This window comes from Ricinus communis, chromosome 1, assembly GCF_019578655.1.
Source record: "Ricinus communis isolate WT05 ecotype wild-type chromosome 1, ASM1957865v1, whole genome shotgun sequence".
Taxonomy (NCBI): Eukaryota; Viridiplantae; Streptophyta; class Magnoliopsida; order Malpighiales; family Euphorbiaceae; genus Ricinus; species Ricinus communis.
This window is the reverse complement of record NC_063256.1, coordinates 10,166,277-10,176,422: the sequence shown is the minus strand read 5'-3', so window position 1 is coordinate 10,176,422 and position 10,146 is coordinate 10,166,277. Positions and strand designations below refer to the sequence as shown.

At 32.1% G+C, this 10,146-nt stretch overlaps 2 protein-coding genes across 3 annotated transcripts; both read left to right on the top strand.

Moving 5' to 3' along the window:
- The first annotated feature begins 271 nt into the window (after window positions 1-271).
- On the top strand, window positions 272-4,433 carry LOC8273046 (protein TILLER ANGLE CONTROL 1). Its single transcript, XM_015727872.3, has 5 exons — window positions 272-406; window positions 510-555; window positions 801-1,450; window positions 1,536-1,680; window positions 4,183-4,433. Exons 1-5 carry the CDS (start codon window positions 401-403, stop codon window positions 4,194-4,196), a joined length of 861 nt encoding a protein of 286 aa, XP_015583358.1. The 5' UTR covers window positions 272-400; the 3' UTR covers window positions 4,197-4,433.
- Window positions 4,434-8,056: 3,623 nt separating this feature from the next.
- Window positions 8,057-9,905, top strand: LOC8273047 (cytochrome b5). Of its 2 annotated transcripts, none has more exons than XM_002533287.4 (4): window positions 8,057-8,207; window positions 8,322-8,419; window positions 9,035-9,101; window positions 9,493-9,905. In XM_002533287.4, exons 2-4 carry the CDS (start codon window positions 8,333-8,335, stop codon window positions 9,741-9,743), a joined length of 405 nt encoding a protein of 134 aa, XP_002533333.1. In that variant the 5' UTR covers window positions 8,057-8,207; window positions 8,322-8,332; the 3' UTR covers window positions 9,744-9,905. The 2 variants fall into 2 exon arrangements, with proteins under 2 accessions (XP_002533333.1, XP_015583357.2); XM_015727871.3 differs by lacking the exon at window positions 8,057-8,207 and adding an exon at window positions 8,881-8,946 and having other exon boundaries at window positions 8,316-8,419.
- The last annotated feature ends 241 nt before the right edge of the window (window positions 9,906-10,146 follow it).

Genomic DNA, 10,146 nt, shown 5'->3' with positions numbered 1-10,146 from the left:
AAAATCGGGAAGGGTTAAAAAGGTTAACTAAATACATAAATAGATAGCAGAAAGAAATAAAAAAGACATTAGGTAGAGTTAGGTATATATCTCAATAGAATAGCCATTTACTGCAGCAAGCAAGCATGCATGCAATATATGCATATAAACACACATCATTTCGAGAATTTCGACACATCGATCAAGCCAGATAGACCCAACATTGTGGCCTCTCAAACATACCATGCACCCAGAACATAGCTATATTATGGCCCCACTTCTTTTTGGCCACCTGTCATCACTTAAGGGTTCCACACCAATTTGGCCCCTCCTTTTTTTTTGTTTAGCTCTTCTCTAAATTCATTTCCATTTACTGACTCTCCTTTCCTTTGTATCAATTCGATTTCAAGAAGTTGAGAGCATGAAGGTTAGAAGTATATGGCACATTTCAGTGATTTCCCCCACTTTTAAAAATCTCTTTCTCCTCTTTTGATTAATATAGTTTTTTTTTTTTGTTTCTTTGGTCACAGATCTTCAATTGGGTGCAAAGAAGGTTTCATAATGGTGTCCTTAAAGGTTTTATATTCATGATTAACTACTTTAATGGCTATTTATTTAATCTATCTTGTTTATTTAGTAGACTTCCTTATTTTTTATCCGTTGCTTGCATTACAATCATTTGTGTGTGTATTGGTCTGCTAAAAAGTTTCTTTCCTTTCTTTCTTCCCTTACTTTTTTCTTTTGGCTACATTTGTTGTATATAATTACAATTATTGTTCATGTGATTTGGCAAAATAAATTGAAGAATATGTTTTGGACAGATGGGTTAGCCCGAAATGTGAAAAAAGCTGAATCCATTACAAATGAAGCTGACAAGCAAGCATTGCTTAAACAAGTAGCCCTCGTCGATGTTCTTGATGGCTGGAGAGATGGCATTTTAACAATTGGCACGTTAGGCCTTGACCCTTTAAAACCTTTCAATCAGCAAAATGAATATTTTGTTTTGGAAAGTGAAGGAGAGGAAGATTCTGAAGAAGAAGATGATGATGATTATAATGACAACGAAGAGGAACATGTACAATACTCGATCAGTAGCGATGATGACGATGATGATATTAATGCTAGTGATGAAGAAGAAGAGAACCCCTTAATATTCACAAGATTTGAGCACAACTCTGAGGACATTGGACCAGCTCTTGATGCGAATGCTATCAAATCTAATATGATAATGACGATTGATTCAATTGAAGACAGCTCATGTGATCTTCAAAGAAAAAGAAAAGGTGAAAGAATTACACTAGCAGAACTTTTCTTGGCGGACTCTGACATGAAAAAGAAACCGGATCCTGTAGAAAACGAACTCAAGTCAGGTCGAAAGCCACCTGTTCGTGGAAAGAACAGTTTATCTTTTGCCAAGAAGCTCATATCTCATGTCGGAGAGGATTCACGTCCAATCAAGAAATTTAACCAAGTGCGTATAAATAGTAATACAGTGCATATGCATGTACTTCATGTAATTGTAGTTTGCAATGTGACATATTCATGTATAATTGCAGTTGATGAGGAGGATGTTAAAGAGAAAAATCCATCCTGAACTTGAAGGCAAAGGCGTTAAAACAGACTATCAAAACAAGAGTAGCATCATGGAATTTGGTAGTAGCAAAGGAAATGAAGCAGTTTCTCTGCTTCTAAATCCACCAGGTAAATATCTCATTTTTTCATATTTTTCTTCTACAGCTAACGTGGACATAAAATTATCTTTAGTCAGAGAGATTTTTAAGGCCTTGATTGGACAAATTTTGCGGAAATTTAAGAAAGTGAAGTTTTTAAAGAGTTTCTTTATCTCATGAATTTAACTTGTTTATTATGCATATATAAAATCATGAATTTGATGGTGATTTTAAAATCTAAAATATAAATTGCATAGAACTCTTATTGATAGATTATTTAATTTTCAATTCCAACATCCATTTTTTAAAGTGACATTATTTTATCGCTAGATTAACGTACAAGATATCTCATAAGTATATATTTGGAATCTATCATTTTAGTGAATCTTAGTACATCATAAACTTTAAAAAATTCATACATTTTACTTATTCACTTTTCCCCTCGTTGAGAACCCTTAAACAAACCAAACCAAACCAAACATCCCCTGAATTACATAAATCATTGAGCAGTTATTAGTAGCAAAAGTTAGAATTAAAGAAACACATTAATAATTGGAGCTTTCGTCAGCTGTTACATCGGCCCTCTTATTTGCTTAAACAAACACTACCCCATGAATTTGACGCCTAGAGTGGACTTCAGTGGCTAACAGCCACTTAGCATTTATTTATCTATTTATTTATTTTATTGTTCTTGTTTAGCTTAGAATTTGGATTGAGCTATACAGCAGAGAGGCAACTCTTAGCGATTTCCTTAAATTTAGAGACTGATATTAGGCTAAATAGTTCAAAGAATGAACCTTTACTTTGTGGTCTCCTTTTGTGGGAAAAAGAAAATAAAAATTATTATGCATCACAAAATAATAAAATGAATCTTACAACCAAGTCTAAGAGAGTTCTAACTTGGTAGTCATTGAAAATTCAAACTCCTTGTTAGGACTTCCTTTTGCAGCAGTAATTTCATAACTCAATTATGAAATCTGGCAAATATGTGGTTAATCTTAATACTGGGTTAATCAACACCCTGCTTAAATACAAATTAGACAACATAGCTAACTCCTGATGGATAGATAGGAAGAATAGTAATAAAAATTTTGTGTCCAATGAATCAACACCAATAACCAAACTACATCATTCTGGACATGACTTAAAACATATAATTTGTCTGAGTTGTATAGTATCACATTTAGTACAATGGATAATTACAATATGTTTAAACATCCAATCATTGGGTGTGTCAACAAAGTTCATTAGCATGACCACAATATTATCAGAGCCCCACTACACATGGGACCTAATAATCCCATGGCCCCAGATTGAATAGAGTGTGCCTGTTTTATTCAAGATATACATCAAAAGAAATAATATGCTAAACATACATTAACAATAACATAAGATTCTTAACACTACAAAAATCATACCATAAATTACTATATGACATAGTTAAACTTAAAAGGAAAGCATTGGAAGCAACCTCTTCTAGTTGTACGTACTCCAATAGCATGAATGGTATTGGTAAGGTAGAGGGAGAGAAGGGCTCAACTCAAGCTGGCCTATGCTGTCATTTTCGATAGGATATGAACACTAATCATCTATCGGATAAAGGGTCCCTCCTTACAAAATGACTCAAAACATAAATCCAATGAGGAAATTGTCAAATTAGGAAACATGCATGCTGATTTATCTTGTCATGAAATTGGCAAAGGATGGAACGGTTCTCGTCCTCTGTTAGAGTCCAACTCTGGCCCATGATTATTCTACTTCTGCATCGGCCGTGTCTGCCAATAGAGGGCCAAGGGTGTATATGGGTCACTATGCGCTAAGCTATTTGGACTTGACCCGTAAAAATAGTAGAATTTGATTGGACAGTTATTTAACTGTACCCAAAACTCTAATAATTAAAAGGATCGATTATCTTAATGTACTTAAATTTTGTTATATCACACAGTAGGTCCTCTGTTCTCAGGAATTAATTATAACTTGAGTTTTGTCATATTGAAAACAGAGACGTAATAGTACAATTGATAAAATTTAAGAACGCTAAAATAATTAATTCTAATTAAAATAATAAATATAATTTTAATTGTAAGAACGTTAATTTCATTTAAAATACAATTAAATAATAAATTTTATTTAAGTTTGTCTTCCAACTTTTTTATTTGAATTATTTGAAATTAAAAATTATGATATATAGTTGGAATCTATGTAGAGTTAAATTCGAGCCTTGATCAAGTCGAGATTTTGCTAGTATTATAATTTCAAACTCGTAAATAGAGTAAAGTCATCAACTTGATTAAGTAGAGTTAAGTGCAAATCTTAAATTCTTATACCAAACCGAGCTCAACTAATATTTTATTAACTTAATTTATAACTTTGCACTCACAAATAGGATAGGGATAAATGAAAACTGTTATGATTTCTTTTTCTCATTGTTCATCTTTTTCTGAAAGATTTCATTATTCTTTGTTGTATCTGTATATCTACAACATTATTATCATGGTTATTAATATTTTTTTTCGTTACCCTTATTTTGTAGGTCTTACAGTCTGAACGTGTGAGTAATGACCTGATTAATTTACTAGAAAACGTTTTCGGGTATTGTTCTTAATGATTTTTTTTTTTGTTTTGTTATTAATTGTTAATTATGTGGACAATGATAATGGGGTGGCCATGTATTTGTGAATTGAACCATGTGATTCTGTTGTGTAAACTTATTCTCTAGTGGGTGTGTTTGGAGTGTTGGATGTTTGGTTGTCACAAAAGTCTTAACAGGTTTTGGTTGTTTAATGGCTTGACATTTTGGTTCGGTGGATCTTTCATTAGAAAATAATTGAACTTTTTGTGTACAAATAATCGCTGTTGAAGGTACATCATTACACTGTTAGGACAAACAAATACCTCTAAAAGGTTAAATCCTTTTCCCCTGAACAACGACCCACTTCTGTTTGTGTTTTTAGTCACGGATCCAATGTTCTACAACCACCCAGCTAAAGTTTACTTTATATGTAATGCTCATTTTCTTTCCTTTTTGCCTCCTCCTTTCTTAATGTTTCTTTTTAAAATACAATTATTCCAATAGAAAATACCTGTCTAATAAAAGATAACAATTCTAAATTATTTAAAATATAATTATTTCTATTAATTGAAAATTTATTTAAAAATTTGATTTTATTTCTCGTCCCAAATTCAATTAATACTATTTGTATACTATTCGAACATGCTCAAAATTGATTATATTTTATAAGTATAAAATATATTTTATAAGTATTAATGGATAATGAATGCCCTACCGGCTAAAAAGTCTATTTATATTAATAATTTTTAATTATTTATATAATGAATAAGTATATGCTTAATAAACTCATTTTATATAAAAATAAAAAATTAAATTAAAAAAATCTAATTAGACAAAAAATAAATTTATAAATATATAAGATCCGTCGAATAAAAAAGAATATAAGTAAATTATAGATATTAATAGATATATATTACCTAGCATTTTCAACTTAAATTTTATCCAAATCTATTATATGAATATTAAAAATTAAAACTAAAATCGTTAAATTCAATTATATACTTCTCAAATCCGTCCTATTAAAATTGAATTAAATATCTAAGTACCTGAAAATACTTTATTCACTACTATCCTTACCTCTAATCACTACAATTTAAAGCTTTTTCCGAGAGTAGAGAAGAAAAATAGTTTGAAGTAAATTGAGCATGGCATGTTAGAAAAACAAAACCACGCTTGATAGTTAATGTTTTTCCATTTAAGTTATATAATTAATTAGTTTATTTAACCATGTAAACCATGAGCTCTAGCCACGTTGTTTCACTTGGTTGAAAAAGTGGTGCTCTTGTTCTCGAATTACCACTTCAAAATATAAAGAGCTTTGCCAACAGTTCATAGAATTCGTCTGGTCGGACCAAAAAATAAACCAATGGACCTACAAAATGAAACCATAAACTGGATTCTTGGTTTACAGTTGAAGGGTGATGCATGGTGAGAGTAATTAAAAGAGAGACAGATTGTTAATCAATCCATTACGATGGTTTATCCTGTGAAAAACAAATGGATTTTTGCTATAAAGTAATAATACAAACAAATAGAGAGGGTTTTAGAGAGGAAAAAACAGCTCAAATATTTGACAGCAATGTTAACTCCGTTTAATTCTAAATTCTAGAAAGGGTATGAATGAAAGTTGTTTAATAGTTTAAGGATGTAATTGCATCTAAAAATAATTTTAAGTGCAAATGTCTTCCTCGCGCCAAAAGTTCCTAATTTTAATATGAAGCCATCTTGGTGTTGAGGAATAGGAAGGGGCATAGGTGGTGTGTTCACTGGGCTAGGCGAAGTGAATAGAGTCAAAGATCATCATTCTCTTGAAGCATTGCCATTTGCCCAAAAATGGCATTAACTAAAAGAATGGTCCATTTAGATTTCTGGCCCAATTTCCATGTTGCAATTTGAGATCTTAAGGGTTTCTTTTCTAATTTTCTTTTTAAATTTTTTTATCAAGCTTAAGTTTTTAACCCAGGTTTAGTACTTTTCTTTTAAAAAATGTAACGTCATAAACTAATCACATTTTTCTTCTCTACCATGATTATAGGGGTGAAAATTAACTTCTCCAAAGCTGTAATAAATAGGTGAGAGTTACACTTCACCATTAGATGATAACGAATATTTCAATTTTTTATAATATTAACTTGTTTGAAAAATATTTAATACTACTTAATTATCACCTAAGCGAAATATATGCCAAAATTGAGTAAATAGTTTTTCAATTTTAAAATTAATATCATATCGAATAAACTGTTTTATAAGACATTCAATTCTATATTATTTTTTTCTGAATTTTTAAATTGAGCAACTTTTTTACCATACCACCGTTAAATCTCGTTTCTTTTTAAATTGCCGTTTTGGGTGATAGGCAATGCCTTCAAAGTTCAGATTCTGTCATCTTGATAATACTGTTATGGATAAAGGACAGTTGTTTTTCAATGCTGCGTTGTTCATTATGAGTCCACTGTGTATGCAACTTCACCCTATCTAACCTAAAAGAAGAAAAGGGAATTAAAGGCGAATTTGGCCTTCTAAATTTTTCGAGATTGACCATATCACTAACAAAATAGATATCAGATAATAAATTTTATGATCTTAGTTTTAAATTTTTATTAATTATAGAAGGAACACACTTCATCGACTCAATGCAAAAATAGTCTAACATGAACCGAAATTGATAAATTGGGGGGCTAATATGGTCAGGAAGCTCAAAATGGGCTCATTAGGTCTATCTTGAAAGTTTAGGGGCCAATTAATTGGCCATTACTCCAAAAGAGCGAACACACACTCCTTCGCTGATGATGACAAGTACAACAATGGTGACATTGAGATCTCAAGTGTGCTACTTCCTGTAGCTTCCAACTTCTTGAAGAAAGAATGGACCTGAAAATGTCCAATTGTCCACCACCAATTTCATTTCTCATTTATGTAAACGCAACAGGAAGTGATTATGCCCTAATTGTATATACTTATCTACATACATTCTTGGCTCTACAATTCTAACTAGAATAGGATTAGAATTTAGAAATGGGAATCACCTAACCTTATACTGGATGCACTGGTTAAAGCCGTTGAATGTATGGGAAATATTTATAACGAACCAATATGTATATCATAAATCTGTCGGATGGCAGGGCCATGGAGTAGGCAATTTTTTTTTTTTACTCCAGATAATAAATTTCCCTGGAAATGGACGATTTTGCCAAGTTAAGAATAAGAAATAGGAAATAGTGGGCAACCGCACTCAATCAACCCAACCATAAAAACCAGAGATACATATAGGACCCAGAAGGATTCAACAATTTAATTCATTTACTCTGGACCAGTTACTCAATCTCTATCTGTTTTTGTATCCATTTTGTGCAGTATATGGTTTGAGACGTGGCTGCTCTAATTGTTCACCAGGATTTTCTTTCTTCTTTTTCTTTTTCTGTTTCTCTTAAATAATAGACGAACATATCGTGGCAGGCAGGAAAAAGTGGCAGTCATTTCCACAATAATGGAGCTTTTTCGTTTTTATGCATTGAAATGATAGCCAAGGGCTACAAAATAAAATAAAACGAGGCTAAATGTGTTTCTTCACCCACTTTGTTCTCAACGTGACCAAATTGTTTTTGGTGCGCAAGCAAATTCAATTATTAGTCCCTATATTACCTATATTTTATTATAAATAAAGAAAAATACTTAAAACTTAACATTTTATTCAAATTGAAAATATATATCTAAATTGAGTTTCTGCATAAAATAATTTACTCCTATATTGACTATATGAAATAAAATTAATTTTCTACAAGTCGAGATTTGCTCCTAGACTAATTAAAAAATAAAAATTTCTTTTAATAATATAAAAAGTTGACTAATAACAATAACAGAGAGAGGATCAGAATTTATTTAAGAGGATATATAAATATATGGTGGGCGTTTGCTTAAAAGTTTGACCTTTTTTTATCAAAGCTTGGTGCTTTTTACCTCTTCTCCTCTGCTTCTCCCTTTCAGATGTAAGGCCCTTTGATTCTTTCCTTCTTTATCAGAGTTTCTACATATTATCTAACTTGTGGTTCGTTTTTCTTTTTTTTTCTTTTGGCTGATGGGGTTTTGATTCATTTTTACAGCAGCAAAGAAAATGGCTTCAGAACCCAAAATCTATCGTTTTGATGATTTGCTTAAGCACAAGGATAGGAACGATTGCTGGCTTCTAATTCATGGAAAGGTCAGTCAGTTCGGTTGGGTTTACTTGTTTGCTCGTTTGTTTGTTTTTTTCATATGTGGATTATCCGGTCAACTCTCCTTGTGTATCTTTTCATGAGCCACTATCCGATCTATTCATATAGTTACTCGTGAATCATAATCAATATATAGTAAATTGAGATGTATAGCCACAGTGCTAGATCTGCACTTAAATTACGTTCCTGTAAATTTAGTGAAGAGTAATCTCTGTTACGGCCATATATAACAAAGAATTCTTAGAAACAGCAGTGTTGTACAGCTACAGCTAAGTGCAAATTTTACGACATTTGGTACAACTCGGTGATTTGAGTTAAAGATTTGCTTTTTGAAAAACCATACCATTGCGAAAGCAGTTTACAACTGCTTTTCTTAATTGTCTTTGTTGTAGTTCTTACGATCAAAACAAACGAGGTAATGCTTTTCTTTTCTTTTCTCTTCCCACAGCTGATATAACTATAATGTCTGCCAAACACTCGGTGAATTTCTAGCTTTATGTTACATGGTTTACTTGTCGGTACTCCTGTCTCTGCTTTCCATAGTTGACTGAAGAGAAACAAAAGATTTGGGTAATTTATTAATGCTGAATTGCTGTCTCCAGGTGTATGATGTAACTCAATTTATGGAGGAACATCCTGGAGGAGATGAAGTCTTACTTGCAGCAACAGGTAATTAAGTTTAGACAAAACCCATATATGGATGGGGACCGACTGAAACAAAACAAATAGTACAAATAATATAGGTTTTGCCTTAAAATTGCTCAATGTTCAGTATCAATTTTTTGCCTGATTTTTGTTTTCGTTGTTGAGTTTCCGGAACATTAATAAAATATTTATTTTATTACTACAGAAAGAAAAACTTTTCACAACTTTGAAAAAACTATAAAAAGTGCTTTTCATTTTTCCTTCGAAACGATAAAAATTTAGAAACTAAAAACAAGGAACAAACAACAGCAAACAACAATAGTTCCTTTCTTTCGTACTGCCCAACTCTGTATTACTAATCAAGAACGTTTCATAATATGGTGAGACTCAATCAACAAGATATAAAATATTGCAGAGAAAGATGCAACTGATGATTATGAAGATATTGGGCATAGTGATGAAGCGAAAGAGATGATGCATAAGTACTATATTGGGAACATGGATATGAAAAGTATGCCACCTCCAGGATGGAATAGGTACCGGCCACCTTCAGAACATCCTAAGAACCCACACAGTTCAGTCTTAGTCAAGCTCTTACAACTGTTGTTACCCTTGCTCATTCTTGGCGCAGCAGTTGCTTTTCGATCCGTCATGAAGAAGGATTAGTATGATCATATTATATATTCCTCCCCAAGACGTTTTTCCCCCTCCCTAGCACAAGTCTATCATTGTTTCTTGAACTGCTTGCTTATCAGGAGGTCACCATATTTGTTTCTAATAATAACTGGCTTCCTTATCAATTATATTTTTATTGCTCTTTGGTGTGCATCTGTATTGTGTTGTGACTATTTATGATCACTTCTTTCTGGGTCGCCGTAAGAGTTGGTATGATCCAAGTAATCGAAGAATCATGGTAACCTTAAATTTGAGCAGCATGATGTATCTTCAAGAATTGTTCATGGCTGCCAATGGCATAAACCCTTTTTTAGCAGAATATTTAATATGCATAATCTGCACCCCTTTTTTTGTTTCTTTTCTTTGAGAGGAAAAGATGAGCTCATTCTTGATT